The 26,209-nt window shown below is 41.4% G+C and overlaps 1 protein-coding gene across 1 annotated transcript; it reads left to right on the plus strand.

Annotated features, from left to right (window-relative positions):
* Window positions 1–1,542: 1,542 nt before the first annotated feature.
* On the plus strand, window positions 1,543–2,072 carry LOC122723234. The gene has a single exon (XM_043954853.1). The coding sequence runs from the start codon at window positions 1,752–1,754 to the stop codon at window positions 1,926–1,928; it is 177 nt and encodes a 58-aa protein (XP_043810788.1). The 5' UTR covers window positions 1,543–1,751; the 3' UTR covers window positions 1,929–2,072.
* Window positions 2,073–26,209: the final 24,137 nt, after the last annotated feature.

Here is a 26,209-nt window from a genome sequence, read left to right on the forward strand (position 1 = left end):
TCTGTGAAGAAAGGAGTGAAGGGGAAAGTTAGACCGAAATCTCGTTGTTTAACAAAAAAGACTAGACTAAGATCTTTCTAGGGATCTATCAAGCCGAAAGGAGGAGGATCGGGGAGAACAATCCTCTCATTCCGGTAAGGAGCTCGAATATGGTAAAGGGGAGTGTCTAAATACTTCCGAGAAAAAAAGTTAGTCAGGGTAGAAGGGGTGATGCAAGACTCAAGATTAAAGACCTCAGGGAGCTTAGGACCTTCCATGGAAGAATGAGAAGCGTACCTTGAAAGCAAAAAAAGGGCAGAAGAACAGAGCAGGCGAAGCGCACAGAGAACAGAGAAAAGCAGAAGTTCTGAGAAGACAGAGAGAATTTGAAAATTTGAAACAGTAATGAGGCAAAGAGGCGTTTTGAGGAAACGGTCCTTGGGCGGCGCGGTCATGATGACTCTCGGTATTTACCCCCTCATCAGTCGTATAATAACTGATGGGAAGGTAAAGGGGCAATTGATGACCGCTGGATTTCACCACCCCGATTTGAGACCTGGCCCATGATGACGGCCAATTACTTGAAGGCTCTTAAGCCTCCCACATGAACCAGGTTCAGCCCGCTCGACTTGAAGACTGAACTCCCCCTCCTAAAAGACACTCAATTGGGGCCGGCCCAGCTCTTCCGGGCCTAAGGTCAGACCTCCCCTGGGCTTCAGCCCCAATCTCACCAACCAGCCCAACCCGGAGGAGAAAAGGTAGCCAGCCATTCACCTAGTGGGTCCATCTACATGCGTGCCAGGGGAGAATTAAATGGCCGTTACACATGGAGTAGAGATCTGATATTCTCGTACGTCCGTTTCCATATGGCAAAGACAGGTGGCCCAATGGCAGTAAGACCGTTACATGTCACTGACAGATAAAAGAAAAGAATAAAAGGAGAGGAACACTCTCCTCTCAAACTAAACTTACGAAACTCTTGTAAAATTCTATTTTCTGAATTTTGATCATCAGTGACAGATAGATTATCAGAGTTTTTGAGAGATTTAGTGATAAATAAAATTTATCGCCTAATATTTTTTAACAAAATAATTTATCAAAAATCTATCATAAATATTTTCATGAATTACAGATTTATCATAAAAAATTAATAATAAAATTTTAAGCGACAGATCTTGAACATTAAAAATTTATTGTTGAAAGTGTGAATTTTAGACTATAAGCAATGAAATTTTTCATAATAGATAGTCTGTATTATTTTTTAATATATATAAAAAATAATGTAAATGAAAATTATATGATGGAAAGAATATAATTAATATGGATGTATTTTTATAAAATGAAATAATTTGTTATTTAAAACCTTTATCCTGAGTGTACATAACAAAATGATTAACACAGTGAAGCAGACACAAAGGTGGTCATAAATGAGAGGAGAGACCAGTAAGCTTTTGCTAATTAATATTAAAGTTCCTTGAGTTTGAATATTAGCCGTAGCAATTATAAAAAGTTATGGAGGAGAGGATAAGGACGATGGTCTAGAAAAAACTAAAACAGTGGTCCTATGATAAAGGTGTCCACGTGGAAGCTGAAGGGAAACGAGGTTGGCAAGTAGCAGCACACTGGAAAAGTTATCGAAGGCGCCGTGGTAATCGCCACCACATCAATAAAAACTAGCAAAACCAAAACCCCAATAAAAAGAGACGAAGAAAACCTAAAATACCAAATCTCACAATACATATCTATCTCTCAGAGAAGAAATTAAGAAGAAGATGATACTGGTGGCTATTGTAGCGGAGCTTATGGAGGAGTACACGGCGCTGCTGGCGAGGGTACTCGAGCACATGTTTAATGAAGCCCCTTTCCCAAGGCGAGTTCGTTTTCTCATTCTACGCAGCCTTCCCTTTGCTTCCTCTTTACATCCTCCTTTAATTCGAGCTCCCGCTTAATAATGTTAAATTTTGAGTCTGAATTTCTTCCTTTACTTTCCTCTCTCTCTCTCTCGATTCTCTCTTTGGGGGCTTTTGTTCTTAATGTTTTTGGCTGTTTATGTAAATTCTTGTGGTTGAATTGATCTCAATTTTACATTTCAATTAGCTTCATGATGTTTGATTTCAATTTTTTGAATTCGCAACAAAGCCGTGCTGAACCAATCCATCGATGAATGAATTTTGCTGAGTGCGATTTCAGTTTCGAAAGACACAATACACACAAGTGTTTGATTTCAATTTTTCTGAACTTGGCAACAAGGCCGTGCTGAACCGATCCATCAATGGATGAATTTGTCGAGTGCGCTTTCAGTTCCGAAGTACACAGCACACAGTGTATCGATGCTAGATGGATGACACGTGGTAGTGTCCAAAGTCTGTAGAGCGGTACGTTATCTCATCACGGGTCTTGTTCACATCAAGTTATACATTTATATATATAAGATAAAGTGGAATAGATTGATAAATGCCAATGATATTTGCAAAAGCCAATAGAGTGTTGGAATGTGTAAAAGGGTGGTTTTGAGTGGGCCATCCTCATTTACTGTTGGGAGTATTTGCATTCTTCCGTTGTTCTCACCACTTCATTATCGCCCTTTCTCGAAAACCATTATTTTTTTCGCCTGAGAATTAACTTCATTAGAGTGAGGCAGAATACATGGCGTGAAACAAGAACTATGCATGAAAATCCTAACTAAGATCTAATTGCTAAAAGCCCAACATGGGAAAGAAGTCCTAAAATCCATAACCCAAACAAATGAAAATGGGTATTCGACCGCAATAAGAGGACTTGGCAAAACTGAGGAACACGGTTGCTGGTGTTGAGGCAATAGCAGCCGAGAAGGGACGCTAAATTAACATCTTTTAAGGCACAACCAGGAGAAGTTCTAGACGATTGAAGCAGAAATAGAGGTTTTACCTCTCAGAAAGAACGACCATAGAGCAACCAAAGCAAGGAAAAATACTCATATGTCTTTTTGTGATAGTTTTAGACCATGCAAAATGGAGGATCAAAAACTGTGGCCAAGGACCAAGACCAAGAGCTACAGCTCTAAATCGATCAGAAGAGGAAGGGTAGAGCTTTTAGGCACTTAGGGTCTTGGGAGTTACCATCGACGTCATGCACATTGGTACACGAATCATAAAGTTGGCCTTTCCTAACAATTAGCATGCAATGATGATAATCTCTCTGTGAAAGCTTTGCTTGCAAACGGATCAACAAAATCTAACAAAATTAGAATATGCGACCCGCTGTAAGTAAAGAGGGAAAATAAAATTGACTCTTTGAGCAATGGGAAGTGCCTCTTTTGTCTAGAAACAGCAAGAGAGACCATGTTATCGGCAGAAGGATAGATACTTTGCCTCAGGAAAGTAGAAAGAGAACAAAGGTCGGAAAAATCTAGAGATAAAAATATGAGGATAAATTATACTTTGATATAAATTTTAGTGTAATTAACATATTAATATTTATAATTTTAAAAATCGAATACTTAATTTTACAACAATAAATTTTTTATATTAAAATTCTTTTCATTTATAATTTTATTAATTAACAAGTTAAAAAGAAAATAAATATTTTAAATAGCTATAATATTTTCTTGAATATTTAAATCTTTATTAATATGGGTGAAACATATAATTTTATATATATTATATTTTAGTCTATAAATTTTAGTATATTTAATGGATCCATTCTTATATTTTAAAATTGAATAATTTTTTTATATTTGATTTATTTAAAATGATAGTTTTTTTATCCATTATAAACGTTAATTCACTAAATAAATTATAGTTTTTTTATTCATTACAAACGTTAACTTTAATTTAATGAATGATCAAACTTTTTTAAATATAATTTTTTAAAAAAAATATTCTTTATAAGAGTTTACAATCTATTTAAAATTATTTGATATTATTTAAAATTACTTGATATCACTCAAAAATAAATGAACTTATAAATCTTAAAAATGAATGAATTTATAAACCTTTTTTAAAAATTAAATGAAAAAGTCATTTTTGAATGTTTTGAAGTTATAATATACCAAAACATTTCAATAAATGAAAATTGAAGGACAAATGTTAAAAATTAATTGGATTTAATAATCTAGACAAGAATTACTAGGCATTTAAGTATTTTAATTTTTTAAAAATGAAAAATGAATAATTAAAGTGTTTAAATTTTAATAAATAAGGAAAAATGGATAGAATTTTAACTCTTTAATAATTTTAATTTTCAAAAAAGTAATAAAAACTTCTTTTTACACTTTTAATGATAAGAAATAAATAAAAAGAATTAGAGTTTGGACGAATTAATTATAAAGAGATTTAACTATTAAATTTTAAAAATAGTTTATTAATTATGTTAAATTTAAAGATTAAAGTATAATTAACTAAAAAAATTATACTCTCTTGCTTGATATCTTTTAACTATTTTGGATTAGAGATGGAAAGAAAGAAAATCTTTCAAAAAAACACTTCTTATTTTATTTGAAATGATGAAATAAAGGAAAAAAAAGGAGAACAGACATAAAAATATAATAAATGAATTTATTATTTATTTCCTTTTAATTTAGAAAGAAACCCAATAAAAAATAACTAAAATAACATAATCATCTCTATAATTAAATAAGCAGGATATAATAGGTATTTTAAAGTTAAAAAAAAAAAATTCATTTTTTCCCTCGTTACTCCCCCTCCTCCGAAAAGGAATTTTCGGAAGTAGTATTACTGTGCATTTAGGGACACGTAACGACCAACTCATCTTTGATTTTAAGTGGAGCTATTCGACTCCGATCTTAATACGGTTGTAAGCAATTTTAATATATTTTTTTCTTATTTTAATTTTACTTTAATTTTAATTTTAATTCAAATTTTAATTATTACACATAAAATTATAATATTTCTACATTGATTTCAAAGTTATGTATAACTAATATTAAAACAATAATAAAAATAATAACACTAACCGATGACCGTGGAGCCTTTTGCACCTAGAGCAAGATCAAGTCCTAATGAGGAATACAAGCCCAAAATTCACCAGGCCTTTTTTGAAGTAAACCAGCCCAGATTGTGCGTCTCAGTCCAGTGAAGGAATCAGGCCGGACAGACCTCACACGCGGGCCCTTTCGAAGGAAGTTCAGCTTGGTGATATGACCAGAGGAAGGAAAGCAGGCTCGATCACTTCGCAGCCCTGTCGGGATACACGCCGAGGGGAATTAAATGGGCGTCTGGTGTGGAGAAGGACTCTGACACATCCGCATGTACAGACCTGAGTGACAGAGACAGGTGGCACTGTAGCAGAGAGGCGGTTAGATGTCACTAGCAGACAAAAGGAAAAATGATAAAAGGGAGGAACGTCTTTCTCTCTATCTAAGCTTACACAACCACTGTAAACCTTATTTTCTGGATCTCAAAACATCAAATTAGCGTCGTCTATGGGAACGAAGGAGATCTTCTTATCACCGGTGTTCCATTCTAGTAATACCCATTGATATCCACATGGCAAACCACAATGAAAATCATACTACTAACACCCCAAATGACCTAAGCTCTACTCAAGAAAGGTAGCAGTTCTCTTTCTCTAGTCCTACAACCCCCTCCAACCAACCACCAGTGTTGTTCAACCCTTCACCGAGCTTGGCAGGGAACGTATCCAGAACCACCATATCCAACCAAGAACTTCAAACCATGGCACTTCAACTACAAAATATTGCCCACTGGCTGGAGCAGATGCTACAATAGAGGGGTCTCAATACCCCATTAAACATACCCCCTGTATGTAACAGCTCGGCCCCTTTGCCGGCACTGTTACCGTTCACGGCCCAGGGCTATCCCTCGCCTGGCCTCTTGCCACCTCGGGCTTTCCACTGGCGTCGTGAACAACTCTTAACATCCATTCACCCTCACGGGTTCCTGGCAGGATTTGTCCCCTTGGGTTCTCGCATCGCATCCTTCCCCAAGTGGATTTGGCCCAAATTTCCCTTTGGAAATTAGGTCGCCTCCCCCACTACTCGAACTATTCCCTTAAAGTGGGAGGTCAAGGGTTCGAGTAGTGGGGGAGGCGACCTAATTTCCAAAGGAAAATTTGGGCCAAATCCACTTGGGGAAGGATGCGATGCGAGAACCCAAGGGGACAAATCCTGCCAGGAACCCGTGAGGGTGAATGGATGTTAAGAGCTGTTCACGACGCCAGTGGAAAGCCCGGGGTGGCAAGAGACCAGGCGAGGGATAGCCCTGGGCCGTGAACGGTAACAGTGCCGGCAAAGGGGCTGGGCTGTTACACTGTAACTGAAGGGGTCCATACCACCGAGCCTCAACCCACCTTAAACTATCAGATCCCTCAGCAAAGTAGCAGAAGGATTGGAGAAGGGAGCGAAGGAGCTGATTGCCAGCAGCTAGGTCCCGAGGGAGAAGGGTGAGAGAGCTCATTGAGAATGATCAGGCAGAGAGCTAATCTGCAGGGACAGCCAGGAGAACCGAGAGTGAAAAGTGGGAAGAAGGGTACTGCCTGGAGAAGAGGCTGAGATAGGAGGAAGTGGACGTGGACCAGAAGTTACAAAGAATGAAGGAGCAGCTTTTAGCCGAGCTGGGGGCAAAAGACAAAAGCCAGACCCTCCTACCCACATCCTCACCCTTCTCTGGATCAATCAACAAGAAACCATCCCCAAAAAGTTTATGATCCCACCGATGGCCACATATGACAGAGCAGGGAACCCACGAGAGCATATCCTTAACTACAAGACATTTATGGAGCTCCAAACCCTATCAGACGCCTTGATGTGCAAGGTCTCCCCCACGACACTAACAGGACCAGCAGGAGCTTGGTTCAACAGCCTGGAGGCGGGGAGTATTAGGAGCTTTAGGGACCTCGCCAACATTTTCATCAGCCGATTCATAGCGGGGGTTCCGGCTGAGAGGAAGACCAGTTATTTGGAGACCGTCCAATAGAGGAAGAGTGAGTCCTTGAGGGAGTATGTGGCCCGTTTTAATACAAAAGCCTTCAGATCCTGGAGCTGGATGAAAGCTGGGCTATGGAGACCATGCAGAAGGGGACCACATCCCCTGAGTTCTTTGGGTCGCTGTGTGGAAAGCCACCCACTACCCTGGCCGAACTGATGAAGAGAGCGGAGCAATATATAAGGCAAGATGACGCCTTGACAACCAGCAGGTTCGTTAGGGAGGCTACAGACACGGGGAAGGCGCTAGAGGAAAAGAGGTCAGGGAGACCAGAGAGGAGACAGAATAAGGGGCCTGAGGTGTATAGGCAGCCCTGGGACAGGAGGGAGCAAAGAGCGTATCCACCTCGGGTCCCTAAGGCAATAACTCCCCTTAACGCATCTAGAGCCGAAGTGCTCATGGCGGTTTAAGATAAGGATTTCCTTCAATGACCTAAACCTATGAAAGCATACGTGAGTCGGAGGGATCCTGACAAGTACTGCCGTACCACTGCACCCACGGCCATGACACCAACAGCTGCTACCAGCTTGTAACGATCCGGAAACCGGACCGCTACCGGCGCTAGGATCCAGGTCGGCTTAAGGCCGCCGGGACCTGTAGCAAGCCTAACATACATCATGTATACCTGTTGAATCCCATACATGATTGTAATACCCGGCTAGAGTGGGGCCTGGAATTCCGGTGTTCCGACGGAATCTCAGGTGCCAGTTTTCTCTAGAAGGGTAAAAAAGTATGTTTTTAAAATGTTTTCAAAGGTTTTAGGTATTTAAATAGATCTTAAAGTGTTAAAGGAGTTGAGTTTTGGAAAGAATTTCATTGAGGAGAATTGCCAGGTTCGGCCGCTGAAAGTGGACTTTCGGCCGCCGAACATTGCATGGTTTAGGAGGCACGTCCGGCTGCCGAAGGTGGTTTGGCCAGCCACTATTTAAGGGGGCCTTCAGTCGGTCAAGGGATAGGTTTTCCGATCCCCAGCCGCCTCAGGTGCGTCTCCTCTCCTCTCTATGTGATTTTCTTGTGTTCTTTCAAATCCATGAGAGTTTTACAAAGATTTATGCAAGTTTTGAGGGTTTTTAAGCAAAAAGGTTAAGTTTTGGAAGTTTGATGATTTGGAGAGGGTTTTCTCCATTTCTTCACGTTAGGAACTTCCATCCTTTTGTTTACAAGAGCTTTATGGAGATTCCTAACATGTTTTCATGATTTATGAAGGTTTTAAGGAGTTTTCATGGCTATTTGCATGTTTTGAGCTTTTGAGGGTTTTGTGGTGTCTATGTGCTATTTAATCTTATGAGTGTGTTTTGTTGCGGTTATAGGTTATTTTTAGACCCCTTTGAGCATATATAAGTATATATGCAAGTTGTGGTGTGTTTAGTGCATGTTTGAGCAAGTTTGGGGGAGTTTGTGCACAAGTCGAGCGGGTTTCTGCCCTGTTGCAGAAACCAGGTTCGGCCGCCGAAGGAGGGTTCGGCCGCCGAACTTGCTGAGGAGGTGATTTCGGCTGCCTAAGCTCGCTCCCGAAGGCTTGGACTTTCGGCTCTGGAGTGGAGTTTCGGCCGCCGAAGGTGCCGCCGAAGGTTGTGGACTTTCAGTTCTGGAGTGCCTTCAGCCCCCGAACCTTGCCCCGAAAGGACTTTCGGCCGCCGAAGTATGAGGTTCGGCCGCTGAAAGTAGACGAGTTTCGTCTCTGGACCTGCCTTTCGGTCGCCGAACCTGCCACCGAAGGTGCCCTGTCCAGCCTTTCTTTGCATGCTTTATGTGATTATTTTTAGGATGTTTTAAGGGGTTTATGGGGAGTTCTTAGAGATGTTATTGAGCTAGTTTAGACCCTCACTCGTGTCTATCTGTGTAGATTTGGACCCGAGGTTTTGAGTTGCAGCCTCTGAGTTAGTTGTTGAGCATCAGCCAGAGCTGAGTGGAACTAACCTTTACATTTTAAATAAATATTTCAGCATACTCCATGCATCATGATATTTATAGGATGCTTGCACTAGAAAGCACGAAGATGAGACATTGCATAATATGTTGTTTATGTGATGAGATGGGTGGACCCAGGCGACCCCAATAACCTATGTGCCTGTCATTGAGTCTGTGTCAGTTGGGTAAGTACATGTCGGAAAGCCCTGTTTATGCTCCTTCGGGGGTCCAGTATTGACAGAGGGAGTATTGGGGTCATGTTTAACCCTGAGGGGAAGGACATTTCGCGAACCCTCTAAAATCACCCGCTAGGGTAAGAGTTTGGCTAGCAAGAACTCTAGCGGGGAGGAGCTTATTGTGCAATATTTGTGATATGTTGCATTCCACGAAGGCATATATTTTATGAACTGTTTATATGTTCTACTCACTGGGCTGTGGTAGCTCACCCCTCTCCCCCCTCACAGTTTTTGCAGAATAGTGGCTGTTGTTGCAGGTAAAGGGTAAAAGACTTGTATAGAAGGTAGCCAGCTTATGTAATAGTTTTGTTAGGTTGTGACTGTTTAATAAGTATTGTAAGTGGACATGTAATTTGATAGTATAGAGAAGTGTAAAGTAAGTAAGTTATGATAAGTTTGGTTATGAATGGTTTAGTATTGTGCTTGGCCCTAGAGTGTGGATAATCCCACTACACATGGCTGTCTGTATGTTTAATGTTTTATAGTTACAGTTACTGTATGATACCACAGCAGGTATCCACTCTTTGAGTGCGTACAGTTCAGATCAGTAAGAGTTCAGTTAAGCAGAGAAAAGAGAAAGTTTTACAGTTTGTGCATGTGTTGACCATGTATGGGATTATGCCATGAGTTCAGCAGGTTTAGCATGTCTTTTGGCTTGCTACGGGTCCCGGCGGCCTTAAGCCGATCTGGATCCTAGCGCCAGTAGCGGTCCGGGTACCAGGCCGGTTTCTGGGTTGTTACAGAGTGGTATCAGAGCAGTTGATTCATGTGAATGGACCTATAGAGTATTGGGCTCTAAGAGATTAGAGTAAGGGCGAGCACAATAGGAAAAACATGTCCACTAAGATAGGAAGTATAAGTCCAGTGTTGAGGATTGTTGTGGAATGCCATAGTTTTAAGCATCTGCATTTTTTTTATGTGATATATGTTATGGGAGTTCATGTGTTGTCACGTGACTCATTTGATGCTAGACATGTTATGTGATGTATTTGTGTGCTCTTTTCAGTTAGTTGAGGTAGAGTAGAGATGAGTGGAAGCTATCCTTCAACGGATTTGGCAGGAGCTTCTATTATGGGGGAAGATATCAGTGCTTACTCCCCTTTGCCCAGAGAGCAGTCTAGTGAGATGAGGAGATGGATGTTAGCTGGAGGTCTTGAGAGATCTTTTGAGGTTAACAGAGATGAGTCAGAGATCAGGTGGAGATCAGTTGAGGTAAGAGAGATAGGAAGAGAGGATCAGCCGAGAGTAGAAGCTATGGAGATAGAAGTGCCAGAAGAAGGTTTTGGAGAGAGATCAGTGGAGGTGCAGACAATAGGTTCTGCCAATTCAGTTGCTGAGGGAACTGCTTCCTCATTAGTGAGTATCGCTACTTCAGAGAGAAAGAAGAGAGTTAGAGGTTCTAAGAAATTAAGGAGGAGAAGGTTAGGAAGAGCGGTTGGGAGTACAGGTGTTGGTGCTAATTCTAGAGTAGAGGTGATTCCATGCATGAGGTGTGGAAGACGACATAAAGGAGTATGTCGTTATGGGACGTCAACATGCTATAGGTGTGGCCAGGAAGGTCACTACATCCGTCAGTGTCCCATGGCACCTAGGAGGGTGCAAACTCAGCAGAGAGTTTTAGGTGGTTTAGCTCAGCCATAGGTAAGAGGTAGAGGTAGAGGAGCGGGCACATCAGCACCAGTGGTGCCAGGTACACTTTCTTTTCGTGTTCTGATGTGTGTTTTAGTGAGCTCTGGTGTTCTGTTCTTTCTTAGTTGCTCCGTGAGCTGTTGAGGGGTTGGTCGATGACTTCTAGGTTAGGCGATTCTTTGTAGGTCAAAGGACCTTAGTGTGATCCATCTGAGGCAGAGTTAGTCTGCCAGATTAGTGCAATTGAGGTAGATTCCGTCCACCCGATTTTGTGGTCTTAGACTTAATTGTCTAGACGTCACTATCAATGTGGATTGGGTTTCTACTTGTGGTACTACTTTGGTCGGTAGTGACAAAGTAGTCAGATTCAGAGTATAGGATGGATCAATAGTAGTAGTCAGAAGGGTCAGAGTAGAATGTCTAGAAGTCTGATGACAGCCCGATAAGCTCGTATGGTGCATAGGAAGGGTTGCTAGAAGGTTTTAGCTTTTGGCTAAGAGAGTGCAAGCAGATTAGAGGATCAGATTCAGTATCAGTGGTCAGAGAGCTATTTGAGGTTTCTCAGATTAGTTGTCAGGTTTTTACCTGCTGGATAGAGATAGAGAGGATATGAGAAGTACAGAAGTTGAGGAATGATGGAGGTGAGGTAAGTAAGGTTAGATTAAGATTTGATCTTATATGGAAGTAATGATGGGAGACAGGAAAGATGTTAGGAATAGATTGATTTCTATTCTTTTATGAGATAGTACAAGAGGAGTACAGAAGTTAAGGATAAGTGAGGAATTGTAAGTATGAATGGCTTAGAGTTAGAAGAATGGAAGGTATGAGTTAGATTTGAAGTAATGAAAGAAAGATCAGAGTAGCGCAGTGAAAGCATGGTGAATCTTAGAGAATGGTAAGAGTATGAATACAGAGTATGAGAATGATTAGAGTTCTGAGAGTTGTGTCAGATCCAAGCACAGGTTATAGTGGACCAGAGGTGATGCTCATAGAGGATCTCACCTAAGATTAGTATTAGGATGGATCTTGGACACACTAGGCAGAGAGAGAGTTTTGATGTTTTGATTGCTAAGTTTGGTTTTGTTTTTTTCCCTTTTTGAGGAACATTCGGGGATGAATGTTCTTAAAGGGGGGAAGAATGTAATACCCGGCTAGAGTGGGGCCTGGAATTCCGGTGTTCCGACGGAATCTCAGGTGCCGGTTTTCTCTAGAAGGGTAAAAAAGTATGTTTTTAAAATGTTTTCAAAGGTTTTAGGTATTTAAATAGTTCTTAAAGTGTTAAAGGAGTTGAGTTTTGGCAAGAATTTCATTGAGGAGAATTGCCAGGTTCAGCCGCCGAAAGTGGACTTTCGGCCGCCGAACATTGCATGGTTTAGGAGGCACGTCCGGCTGCCGAAGGTGGTTTGGCCAGCCACTATTTAAGGGGGCCTTCAGTCGGTCAAGGGATAGGTTTTTCAATCCCCAGCTGCCTCAGGTGCGTCTCCTCTCCTCTCTATGTGATTTTCTTGTGTTCTTTCAAATCTTTGAGAGTTTTACAAAGATTTATGCAAGTTTTGAGGGTTTTTAAGCAAAAAGGTTAAGTTTTGGAAGTTTGATGATTTGGAGAGGGTTTTCTCCATTTCTTCACGTTAGGAACTTCCATCCTTTTGTTTACAAGAGGTTTATGGAGATTCCTAACATGTTTTCATGATTTATGAAGGTTTTAAGGAGTTTTCATGGCTAGTTGCATGTTTTGAGCTTTTGAGGGTTTTGTGGTGTTTATGTGCTATTTAATGTTATGAGTGTGTTTTGTTGGGGTTATAGGTTAGTTTTAGACCCCTTTGAGCATATATAAGTATATATGCAAGTTGTGGTGTGTTTAGTGCATGTTTGAGCAAGTTTGGGGGAGTTTGTGCACAAGTCGAGCGGGTTTCTGCCCTGTTGCAGAAACCAGGTTCGGCCGCCGAAGGAGGGTTCGGCCGCCGAACCTGCTGAGGAGGTGGTTTCGGCTGCCTAAGCTCGCCCCCAAAGGCTTGGACTTTCGGCTCTGGAGTGGAGTTTCGGCCGCCGAAGGTGCCGCCGAAGGTTGTGGACTTTCGGTTCTAGAGTGCCTTCAGCCCCCGAACCTTGCCCCGAAAGGACTTTCGGCCGCCGAAGTATGAGGTTCGGTCGCCGAAAGTAGACGAGTTTCGTCTCTGGACCTGCCTTTCGGCCGTCGAACCTGCCGCCGAAGTTGCCCTGTCCAGCCTTTCTTTGCATGCTTTATGTGATTATTTTTAGGATGTTTTAAGGGGTTTATGGGGAGTTCTTAGAGATGTTATTGAGCTAGTTTAGACCCTCACTCGTGTCTATCTGTGTAGATTTGGACCCGAGATTTTGAGTTACAGCCTCTGAGTTAGTTGTTGAGCATCAGCCAGAGCTGAGTGGAACTAACCTTTACATTTTAAATAAATATTTCAGCATACTCCATGCATCATGATATTTATAGGATGCTTGCACTAGAAAGCACGAAGATGAGACATTGCATAATATGTTGTTTATGTGATGAGATGGGTGGACCCAGGCGACCCCAATAACCTATGTGCCTGTCATTGAGTCTGTGTCAGTTGGGTAAGTACATGTCGGAAAGCCCTGTTTATGCTCCTTCGGGGGTCCAGTATTGACAGAGGGAGTATTGGGGTCATGTTTAACCCTGAGGGGAAGGACATTTCGCGAACCCTCTAAAATCACCCGCTAGGGTAAGAGTTTGGCTAGCAAGAACTCTAGCGGGGAGGAGCTTATTGTGCAATATTTGTGATATGTTGCATTCCACGAAGGCATATATTTTATGAACTGTTTATATGTTCTACTCACTGGGCTGTGGTAGCTCACCCCTCTCCCCCCTCACAGTTTTTGCAGAATAGTGGCTGTTGTTGCAGGTAAAGGGTAAAAGACTTGTATAGAAGTGACTCGCGGTTGTCGAAGCCGGCCAAAAATAACCTTTCTGGTTATCAACAATTTACAACTGCAGATAGTGGTGAAAGGATCGAATCCACAGGGAATTGAGTACTCACCTATTTCTCTTATCAAGACCAAGAAAACAATAATAAACTAAAAATGAGATAAATACTGAAAGTGGGATCAAATGAGATAAACCAAAAATGAGATAAAAATAAATTGCAATAAAAGTAAAATGGGGTTTGAGATTGATTTAATTAATAAACTACTAAAAGCAATTAAAATAAACGAATAATAAAATAAAAGAGAAATAAATAATAAGAAAGCTCTAGTTGAAGTATTGGATCCACTTTAGTCATTGGGATTGATCACAGACACTTTGTTCTTTTGGGTTAATTCAATAGATTAGTTTATGGAAATGGAAGACGCTTCTCACCACCATTATCTCTCCTTATGATTAAACCAATTAGGGAACGTCCTCTAATTAATTACTAATCAACAAATTGCCAAGGAACGTCCTTGGGCCTTAGGCATCAAAACAATTGTCAATTGCATTAAGAAATAGAGAGATCCAATCCTAGCTACCCAAACGTATGGAGATAACGCTAGATCATGCAATTTCCTTGGGTTTTATCCCAAGTGTTCTCATGTAAGAATAACTCAAGCAATTACGGACTTAAATTATTCAAACTAACAAATTATTTTGCAATAAAAAATCAACGTAGATTTCAATAACAAAATAATATGAGAATTAAATATGAAATTGCATGAATATTGAATTCCCAAAATTAAACAATATTTGATCAAGTCTCACAACCCATTAAATAACTAAAGTTTCAACCAATATTCAACTAGATGAAAGAAATCAGCCACTCATTGGCTGAATTAAAAACAGAAAAAAATAAAAAATAAAATAAAAAAGGAAAAAGAAAGAACCGAAGGAGATTGAATTCTTCACTGCCCTGCGCCGAGCACTGCCGAATTGGAGTCTGCCCTTGAATTGTGCACTGAAGAGCATTTAAATAGGTGCAGAGAGCGCCCTAATTAGGAAGTACCGACGCTGTCCACGCGGTGGAGTGGATTGAGTGCGCGAGCGGTCCATGTGAGGCTGGAGTCCATTGTGCGTGGCTCTGGGCCACTGGAGGAGTGGTCCACGTGCTGGTGAAGGTGCGGGCCCATGTGCTGGACTTGGTGCGTTGCTTGGTGAAGTGGATGGTGGAGTGAATTTGGCGGGGCCCATGTGCAATTGGGAATGGTCCACGTGAAGAGACGTGTGGGAGTTGATCTATTTGAGCGTGAATGTGTGAGCGCGGGCCCATGTGTGAGTGACCATGTGCTTGAGTGGAGAAGTGCTTTGGTCCATTTGCAAGGTGAGCTTGCATGGGCTGGCGAGTCCATGCGAGGAGAGCTGCGCTGGTCCTTTGCGTGAAAATGGCGGGAATGGGCTGTCCAAGTGCTTCCATGGGCTGCTATGTGCGGGCCCAAGTGTCCTTTTGCTGCCCAATTATTTTTTGGCTCTAAATAAGACAGTTTTAGGGGGTTTTTCTCCAAATTGTCCTTTTACACCATTTTCTGCAAAATAATATTAAAAGCAATAAATTAAGCAGAAATCATGTAAATATTTATCAATAATATTAATATAAAATGGACTAAATTATGCTCTATCAAATACCCCCACACTTAGCCTTTTGCTTGTCCTCAAGCAAATAAACATAGTCAAACAAGCTTTCTCACTCTAGATCCTTATTTCCACTTAAGCTCTTACTCTAGACCCCTATTTTGAATCATTACAGTGAAGAATATATGCATGAAGATTACTCACCTTCTTTCCTTGTTTCCCTTTACTTACCATGGCTAGGATTTGTTTTCCTCAAGAGAGACCATGCATGCACATTTATTTGTTAAGACTTTTTCTAGCTTTTGGATTGACTTGCCCTTACCCTGAAGTACTTTATTCAGGCTTTTGCACTTTAGATCTCGCTTGGAGAAGTCACCAACCTTTTGACGTGAAGGTACATATTTGTGATACCCACCCCCAGTTACTCAGTTGGTCACCTTTCCAAGTGGCTACTAGCTCTGTTCTTAGTCTTTTGACCATTGGAACAGTCTTAGATTTGTGCTTTTGAGGTCTTTGCCTTTGCTGAATTTTCTTTCTCTCAATAATTTGGGCAAATCAACACCAATTGCTAAATCAAGTCACATTAAGTTCATTCACACAATTTTTTAATTTATTCTCATCAATTGAGGGTCATCAATATATTTTTCACCATGTAAAGCTCAAAGATTCAATTCAAAAGGCAATTCTCAAACATGAATATAACTCACTGCAATTGATTCAACATAAGTTTAAAGAGTCATAACATCAATGGGGTCATGGAAAGAAAAGCTCATCCAACATAGTCTATATGATGAGTAAAGCATCTAAAAAAAAAACAGAAACAAAGTAAATAAAAAAAAAACTGTGGCTATTTGTGTGTGTTATTGAAAGCAAAAATGAAAAAATTTCAACTAATGCAAGCAAACTAAAAACCAAAGCAAAAATAAACTCAAAAAGTAAAAATTCAGAAATATGCACCCCCACACCTAAATCATGCATTGTCCTCAATGTATAGGAAATATTAAAATGCAAAAGAAACTGAGTACTCCCCTGGGTGTGGTGTGCATAGTGCGATCCACTTGATCAAGGCTCAAGTAATTGGAGAAGGGAAAAGAGTCCCAACTGCATTGAGCAAAAAGTGTAGCACTCCTTTTGATTTTGTCATGAACCATCCTATTTTCTCCATGTACTCATGAAGTAACATGATTAGCTTCTCCTCTTTTAGATGAGGTGTGCCTCTAGCCTTTATGTTTGTACTTTGGAGATGATTGGGCAGAACTTTGAATTCCAATTCATGTTTCTCCATGTGTAGCTGCAATTTAGTACTAAAATCTGGCAAAACAAACTCTACCTTATCCGGAGGTTTGGGAAGGCATTGATCTGCATGGTCCTTTGGTTTGGGCCATTGGACTACCATTTGTTCCTCCTGGGCATGGACTGTTTGCATTGGAAGGATGAAAGGAATTTCAGTTTTTTCATCTTGCGCAAGAATAGTCTTCAATGGAGGACTGGAGAGGGTTTCAGGCAATGGAAGTTGAAGAGGTGCAACTAGAAGAGTTGCAGGACTGTCCTGCGGTCCAAGCTGAGGTGGTTCAGTTGGAGTTCCTTCTGACTGCGCAAGATTGATCTGAAGAGGTGCGATTGGCTCTTCTTTGTTCTGTGCGTGTTCGCAGTCCACCTGTTGGATGTAACAGTTAGTTTCTTTCAGTTCTGGCTCTTTCTGGCTCTCTTTCCTGCAAAGATCATCATTTAGTATATCATCTTGATTTACATAAAAAATATTTTCACTTAAACAATCAATGATATCTAAATTATCAACAGGTTCTGTTTCACTAGTTTGTTTGGACAAACAGTTTTCTGGTTGTGTTTCTTCAGCAGCTTGTTCTTGAACTTGTGAACTTTCCTCATCATCCCATACATCTTGAAGCTCTTCCTCTCTTCTTAACATGATCGCATTTAATGAGGTGGCCATTTGACCCATTTGTTGTTGGATCATTTGTAAGGTCTTCACTACCTCATTCATAGTGTTATTGTCCACTGGAGGTGCTGGTTGGGCTTGATATTCTCGATAATCCTGGTAGTTATTAGCCTCAACATAACCATAGTTCGGTTGGTCTCCCCAATATGGATTGTATGTGTTATGGTGGGGATCATGTCTTGGCTGTTCATAGAATCCTCCATATGCATGAACTGGTTGATCTCTTGCATAGCTATAATTCTGAGGGTCTCCCCAATATGGATTGTATGACCCATGGTGGGGATCATGTCTTGGTGGCTGAAAGTGTTGAGCTCGACCTACGGTATAGCTATCCACAAGAGCGGTTAGTTTTGAAATTCGAGAATCAAGATCAGATGTACTTACCTCATCCATGATTCAGATCTGCGATGGCAGGCTTTTTGTGCAAACTTTTTTTTTTTTTTTTTTTTGGAAGAATGTCCTTGAGTGCAGATTTGGCCTTGAAAGAAAAATAAACAAGTTAGATCAACTCCCCGGCAACGGCGCCAATTTTTGACTCGCGGTTATCGAAGCCGGCCAAAAATAACCTTTCTGGTTATCAACAATTTACAACTGCAGATAGTGGTGAAAGGATCGAATCCACAGGGAATTGAGTACTCACCTATTTCTCTTATCAAGACCAAGAAAACAATAATAAACTAAAAATGAGATAAATACTGAAAGTGGGATCAAATGAGATAAACCAAAAATGAGATAAAAATAAATTGCAATAAAAGTAAAATGGGGGTTTGAGATTGATTTAATTAATAAACTACTAAAAGCAATTAAAATAAACGAATAATAAAATAAAAGAGAAATAAATAATAAGAAAGCTCTAGTTGAAGTATTGGATCCACTTTAGTCATTGGGATTGATCACAGACACTTTGTTCTTTTGGGTTAATTCAATAGATTAGTTTATGGAGATGGAAGACGCTTCTCACCACCATTATCTCTCCTTATGATTAAACCAATTAGGGAACGTCCTCTAATTAATTACTAATCAACAAATTGCCAAGGAACGTCCTTGGGCCTTAGGCATCAAAACAATTGTCAATTGCATTAAGAAATAGAGAGATCCAATCCTAGCTACCCAAACGTATGGAGATAACGCTAGATCATGCAATTTCCTTGGGTTTTATCCCAAGTGTTCTCATGTAAGAATAACTCAAGCAATTACGGACTTAAATTATTCAAACTAACAAATTATTTTGCAATAAAAAATCAACGTAGATTTCAATAACAAAATAATATGAGAATTAAATATGAAATTGCATGAATATTGAATTCCCAAAATTAAACAATATTTGATCAAGTCTCACAACCCATTAAATAACTAAAGTTTCAACCAATATTCAACTAGATGAAAGAAATCAGCCACTCATTGGCTGAATTAAAAACAGAAAAAAATAAAAAATAAAATAAAAAAGGAAAAAGAAAGAACCGAAGGAGATTGAATTCTTCACTGCCCTGCGCCGAGCACTGCCGAATTGGAGTCTGCCCTTGAATTGTGCACTGAAGAGCATTTAAATAGGTGCAGAGAGCGCCCTAATTAGGAAGTACCGACGCTGTCCACGCGGTGGAGTGGATTGAGTGCGCGAGCGGTCCATGTGAGGCTGGAGTCCATTGTGCGTGGCTCTGGGCCACTGGAGGAGTGGTCCACGTGCTGGTGAAGGTGCGGGCCCATGTGCTGGACTTGGTGCGTTGCTTGGTGAAGTGGATGGTGGAGTGAATTTGGCGGGGCCCATGTGCAATTGGGAATGGTCCACGTGAAGAGACGTGTGGGAGTTGATCTATTTGAGCGTGAATGTGTGAGCGCGGGCCCATGTGTGAGTGACCATGTGCTTGAGTGGAGAAGTGCTTTGGTCCATTTGCAAGGTGAGCTTGCATGGGCTGGCGAGTCCATGCGAGGAGAGCTGCGCTGGTCCTTTGATGCTTTGAGTGTTGTTGAGGGTTTGATGGTTAGAGTTTTTGAGGGTTTGATGGTGTTGTTGTGAGATTTGATGCTTTGAGTGTTGTTTGTTGGGATTATAGGCTAGTTTTAGACCCCTTTTGTGCATATATTTGCATATATGCAAGTTGTGGTGTGTGTGAGGCATGTTAGAGCAAGTTTGGAGGAGTTTGTGCACAAGTCGAGCAGGTTTCTGCCCTGTGGCAGAAACCAGGTTCGGCCGCCGAAGGATGATTCGGCCGCCGAACCTGTTGTGGAGGTGGCTTCGGCTGCCTAAGCTCGCTCCCGAAGGCTTGGACTTTCGGCTCTGGAGTGGAGTTTCGGCCGCCGAAGGTGCCGCCGAAGGTTGAGGACTTTCGGTTCTGGAGTGCCTTCAGCCCCCGAACCTTGCCCCCGAAAGGACTTTCGGCTGCCGAAGTAAGAGGTTTGGCCGCCAAAAGTAGGCGAGTTTCGTCTCTGGACCTGCCTTTCGGCCGCCGAACCTGCCGCCGAAGGTGCCCTGTCCAGCCTTTCCTTGCATGCTTTATGTGATATTTTTAGGATGTTTTAGGGGGTTTATGGGGAGTCCTTAGAAATGTTATTGAGCTAGTTTAGACCCTCACTCGTGTCCATTTGTGTAGATTTGGACCCGAGGATTTGAGTAGCAGTCAGAGTCAGTCGTTGAGCATCAGCCCAGAGGTGAGTGGAACTAACCTTACATTTTTAATTAAATGTTTTAGCATGCTTCATGCATCATAATATATTTAGGTTACGTGCATTAGAAACTCACGAATGTGACGCATTATAAATGATCTATGGATTAAAGGAACAGACATAATTATGGATTCGTTAGCCCAATGATCTTTGTGTGATCACTGAAGTCCTGCGGAGCCCATGGGCCAGGCACTATGCATGTACACTGGAGTCCCGAGGAGCCTTAAGGGCCGGGCATGGATCAAAGGGACTCTCGGTCCTGTCCGTTCTGTGTTGTGCTTACTTGTGATATGATGCATTCCACGAAAGCATATGATTTATGAACTGCTTGTATGTTCTACTCACTGGGCTCTAGTAGCTCACCCCTCTCCCCTCACAATTTTGCAGGCTAGAAGTTGTCCAGGAGATGTCAAGGGTAGAAGAAGGTATTTTTATTGTAATAGCCTAGCTAGGTGGTGATTGTACAGTATGAATAGCTAGTGGACATGTAAACTTAATAGTGTAAAGTTATGTAAAGAATGAAAGATTATGTAATGATAAGTAAGTCATGTTAAGTACAGATGAGTAGTGATAAAGCTATGAATGGTTAGTATTGTGCTTGGCCCTAGAATGTAGAGTATGCATAATCCCAATGACCATGGCTTGTCAAAGTATATGTTTTATGTATGATGTTTTACAGTTACAGTTACTGTACGATACCACAGCAGGTATCCACTCTCTGAGTGCATAGAGTTCAATATAGTACAACTCAGTTAAGCAAAGAAAAGAAAAAGTTTTACAGTTTTTATGCATGTGTTATCCATGTTTGGGATTATGCCATGAGTTCAGCAGGTATAGCATGTCCTTTTGGCTTGCTATGGGTCCCGGCGGCCTTAAGCCGATCTGGATCCTAGCGCCAGTAACGGTCCGACTTCCAGGCCGGTTTTCGGGCTGTTACAGAGTGGTATCAGAGCAGTTGGTTCATGTGAATGGACCTACAGAGTATTGGGCTCTAAGAGACTAGAGTAAGGGCAAGCACAATAGGGAAAACATGTCCACTAAGATAGGAAGTATAAGTCCAGTCTTAAGGATGATGTGGAATGCCATGATATAAAGCATGTGCATTAATGCTATGTGATATATGCTATGGGAGCTCATGTGTTTTCACGTGGCTCATTTGATGCTAGGAATGTTACGTAATGTGTTTGTGTGCCCTTTTCAGCTAGTAGAGGTAGAGTAGAGATGAGTGGAAGCTATCCTTCAACGGATTTGGCAGGAGCTTCTATTATGGGGGAAGATATCAGTGCTTACTCCCCATTGCCTAGAGAGCAGTCTAGTGAAATGAGGAGATGGATGTTAGCAGGAGGTCTGGAGAGATCCTTTGAGGTAAATAGAAGAGAGTCAGAACCAGGATGGAGATTAGTAGAAGTGAGAAATGTAGGAAGAGATGCGCAGCACAGAGTTGAGGATATGAATATTGAAGTGCCAGCTGATGAGGGTTTTGGAGAGAGGCGAGAGGAAGCACAGACAGTGGGATCTGCTAACTCAGTAGCAGAAGGAACTGCTTCCTCGATAGTGAGTTCAGCCACATCAAAGAGGAAGAGAGGAAAGAAAGTTCCAAGGAGAGCTAGAAGGATGAGAAGATTAGAGAGAGAGGGTCAGGGTGTAGCTGGTAATGTTAACCCTAGAATGGGTATTGATCCATGCACAACATGTGGGAAGCGGCATCAGGGGATTTGCCGTTATGGGACAACAGCATGTTATAGGTGTGGTCAGGAAGGCCACTATGCTCGACAGTGTCCCATAGCACCTAGGAGGGTGCAAACTCAGCAGAGAGTTCCAGGTGACTTAGCTCAGCCACAGGTAAGAGGCAGAGACAGAGAGGCAGGCACATCAGAACCAGTGGTGCCAGGTACACCTTCTTTTATGTTCTGATGTGTGTTTTAGTTAGCCCTGGTGCTCCTTGTTCCTTAGTTGCTCCGTGAGCTGTTGAGGGGTTGGTCGATGACTTCTAGGTTAGGCTGCCCTATATAGGTTAGAGGACCTGAGTGTGATCCATCTGAGGCAGAGTTAGTCTGCCAGTTCAGTGTAGTTAAGGTAGATTCCGTCCACCCGATCTTGTGGTCGTAGACTTGATTGTCTAGACGTCACTATCGAAGTGGACTGGGTTTCTACTTGTGGTACTACTTTGGTCGGTAGCGACAAAGTAGTCAGATTCAGAGTATAGGATGGATCAGTGGTAATAGCAGTCAGAAGGGACAGAGTAGAATGCCTAGAAGTCTGATGACAGCCTAACAGGCTCGTACGGTGCATAGGAAGAGTACCAGAGGGCTCTAGATCTGTTAAGAGTATAGTAAGCAGATTAGAAACCCAGTTTTAGCATCAGTGGGAAGAGAAAAGTTAAAAGTTAAAGAAAGAAGTACTGATTGGAGATAGAAATAATGTTAAGAAATGAATTGATTATCATTTTTATGAGATAGAAAGGAAATGAAAGTAATGATTGGAGACAAGAAAGATGTTAGGAATATATTGATTTCTATTCTTTTATGAGATAGTATAAGAAGAGTACAGAAGTTAAGGATAGTTGAGGTAATGTAAGTATGAATAGATTAAGACTTGATATGAGTGATATCTCTCTAGAGATTATGACAGAGTAGTAAGAATGAGGTAGAAAAGAAAAGAGAAGCAAGAAAGAGTTAAGAGAAAAGTAAGAAAAGAAAGAAAGAAAGTAAAGAGGAAAAGAAGAGGAAAAAGAAAGAAAGGAAGAAAGAGAGAGAAATTTATGAGTAATGCTACAAGTGATAGAATGGTTTAGAGTTACAGTAATGAAATTATAAGATGAGATTGAGGTATTAAGAAAGATCAGAGTAGCGCAAAGGAAGCATGGTGAGTCTTAAGAAATAATTGGAGTAATGTTAGAAAGAGAAAGAGAGAATGGTAAAAGTATGAATACAGAGTAAGAGAGAATGATTGGAGCTGAGAGTTGTGTCAAATCCAAGTGCAGGTTATAATGGACCAGAGGTGCTGATCATAGAGGATCTCACCTAATTTGAATAGCAGGAAGGGATCTGGACACATTAGTTGTGAGTATAGGATCAGAGATTCCTGGTGATAGTACACTTGTATCTCTGTTAAAAGAGAATTTAGGCTTGTTTGCCTGTTTTGGGTTCTTTTCTTTTTGAGGAACATTCGGGGACGAATGTTCTTAAAGGGGGGAAGAATGTAATACCCGGCTAGAGTGGGGCCTGGAATTCCAGTGTTCTGACGGGATTTCCGGTGCCGGTTTTCTCTAGAAGGGTAAAAAGTATGTTCTCAAAATGTTTTTAAGGTTTTTAGTATTTTAAATGGATTTTAAAATGTTAAAGGAGTTGAGTTTTGGCAAGAAAATGCATGGAGGAAATTGCCAGGTTCGGCCGCCGAAATTGGACTTTGGCCGCCGAACTTTGCATGGATAGGGAGGCATGTTCGGCTCTCGAAGGTGGTCTGGCCAGCCACTATTTAAGGGGCCCTAGGTCGGCAAAAATGGACAGCTTCCTCGTCCATCAGTCGCCTAAGGTGCGTCTCCTTCCTTCCTCAAGTGATTTTCATGCTTTTCTTTGAATCTTTTATAGTTTTACAAAGATTTATGGAAGTTTTAAAGGTTTTAAGCAAAAAGGTTGAGTTTTCAAAGGTGTGATGATTTGGAGAGGATTTTCTCCATTTCTTCATGTTAGGAAGTTCTATCCTTTTGTTTACAAGAGGTTTATGAAGATTTCTAACATGTTTTCATGAGTTTTGGACGTTTTAAGGAGTTTTCATGGTTAGTTGCATGGTTAGAGTTTTTGAGGGTTTGATGGTGTTGTTGTGAGATTTGATGCTTTGAGTGTTGTTTGTTGGGATTATAGGCTAGTTTTAGACCCCTTTTGTGCATATATTTGCATATATGCAAGTTGTGGTGTGTGTGAGGCATGTTAGAGCAAGTTTGGGGGAGTTTGTGCACAAGTCGAACAGGTTTCTGCCCTGTGGCAGAAACCAGGTTCGGCCGCCGAAGGATGATTCGGCCGCCGAACCTGTTATGGAGGTGGCTTCGGCTGCCTAAGCTCGCTCCCGAAGGCTTGGACTTTCGGCTCTGGAGTGGAGTTTCGGCCGCCGAAGGTGCCGCCGAAGGTTGAGGACTTTCGGTTCTGGAGTGCCTTCAGCCCCCGAACCTTGCCCCCGAAAGGACTTTCGGCTGCCGAAGTAAGAGGTTTGGCCGCCAAAAGTAGGCGAGTTTCGTCTCTGGACCTGCCTTTCGGCCGCCGAACCTGCCGCCGAAGGTGCCCTGTCCAGCCTTTCCTTGCATGCTTTATGTGATATTTTTAGGATGTTTTAGGGGGTTTATGGGGAGTCCTTAGAAATGTTATTGAGCTAGTTTAGACCCTCACTCGTGTCCATTTGTGTAGATTTGGACCCGAGGATTTGAGTAGCAGTCAGAGTCAGTCGTTGAGCATCAGCCCAGAGGTGAGTGGAACTAACCTTACATTTTTAATTAAATGTTTTAGCATGCTTCATGCATCATAATATATTTAGGTTACGTGCATTAGAAACTCACGAATGTGACGCATTATAAATGATCTATGGATTAAAGGAACAGACATAATTATGGATTCGTTAGCCCAATGATCTTTGTGTGATCACTGAAGTCCTGCGGAGCCCATGGGCCAGGCACTATGCATGTACACTGGAGTCCCGAGGAGCCTTAAGGGCCGGGCATGGATCAAAGGGACTCTCGGTCCTATCCGTTCTGTGTTGTGCTTACTTGTGATATGATGCATTCCACGAAAGCATATGATTTATGAACTGCTTGTATGTTCTACTCACTGGGCTCTAGTAGCTCACCCCTCTCCCCTCACAATTTTGCAGGCTAGAAGTTGTCCAGGAGATGTCAAGGGTAGAAGAAGGTATTTTTATTGTAATAGCCTAGCTAGGTGGTGATTGTACAGTATGAATAGCTAGTGGACATGTAAACTTAATAGTGTAAAGTTATGTAAAGAATGAAAGATTATGTAATGATAAGTAAGTCATGTTAAGTACAGATGAGTAGTGATAAAGCTATGAATGGTTAGTATTGTGCTTGGCCCTAGAATGTAGAGTATGCATAATCCCAATGACCATGGCTTGTCAAAGTATATGTTTTATGTATGATGTTTTACAGTTACAGTTACTGTACGATACCACAGCAGGTATCCACTCTCTGAGTGCGTACAGTTCAATATAGTACAACTCAGTTAAGTAAAGAAAAGAAAAAGTTTTACAGTTTTTATGCATGTGTTATCCATGTTTGGGATTATGCCATGAGTTCAGCAGGTATAGCATGTCCTTTTGGCTTGCTACGGGTCCCGGCGGCCTTAAGCCGATCTGGATCCTAGCGCCAGTAACGGTCCGACTTCCATGCCGGTTTCCGGGCTGTTACAATACCACAGCAGGTATCCACTCTTTGAGTGCGTATAGTTCAGATCAGTAAGAGTTCAGTTAAGCAGAGAAAAGAGAAAGTTTTACAGTTTGTGCATGTGTTGACCATGTATGGGATTATGCCATGAGTTCAGCAGGTTTAGCATGTCTTTTGGCTTGCTACGGGTCCCGGCGGCCTTAAGCTGATCTGGATCCTAGCGCCAGTAGCGGTCCAGGTACCAGGCCGGTTTTCGGGTCGTTACAATGATCAAACATAAACATAACCTGTAAAAAATTTTCATTTTCTCTTTTCAAGCATAACCTGTGCATGCACAACTCATAACATAAACCACACACTAGAGCCCTCATCAAATGCTCCAATGGGGTATCATAATCATACAATATGCTTGGATAACATAAAACATCATTAAATCATTTACTAAAAGGGATCAACTCAACATACTAGGGTCAAGCACAACTCTATCCTCAATACATCATTACATTACTGTTCAAGACTAAATATTACATCACCATTATTCTCATGTCCACTTACTAACTATTACATACATAAACTTTACTCTTCTTGACTTCCTGATCTAGTCCGAACCTGCAAACCTGGGGGTTAAGGGAGAGGGGTGAGCTACTAGAGCCCAGTGAGCAGAATAATACAAACATCATTTTAATATTCATGCTTTCATGAAATGCATCACATCACAACTATATCACATCAAGGATGAACTTGTCACCTATAGCCCTTGAAACTTTTCAATAATGCCAGGAGGGCGTAGAATGGGCCTCCCTGGTCTTTCTCTTACTTAACATACATAACATAACTCTTTCCAATAGTGCTAGGGGGGCGTAGAATGGGTCTCCCTGGTCTTTCTCTTACTTGTGCTAGGGGGTGTAGAATGGGCTCCCTGGTCTTCCATACTGTATACTCATAACTCATCATAGTGAGGGCTAAAGGATC

Source organism: Manihot esculenta, chromosome 1 (assembly GCF_001659605.2).
Source record: "Manihot esculenta cultivar AM560-2 chromosome 1, M.esculenta_v8, whole genome shotgun sequence".
Classification (NCBI taxonomy): Eukaryota; Viridiplantae; Streptophyta; class Magnoliopsida; order Malpighiales; family Euphorbiaceae; genus Manihot; species Manihot esculenta.

Bases quoted from the DNA above. Each gene is read 5' to 3' on its own strand.
- LOC122723234 (XM_043954853.1), top strand. From the start codon at position 1,752: ATGATACTGGTGGCTATTGTAGCGGAGCTTATGGAGGAGTACACGGCG.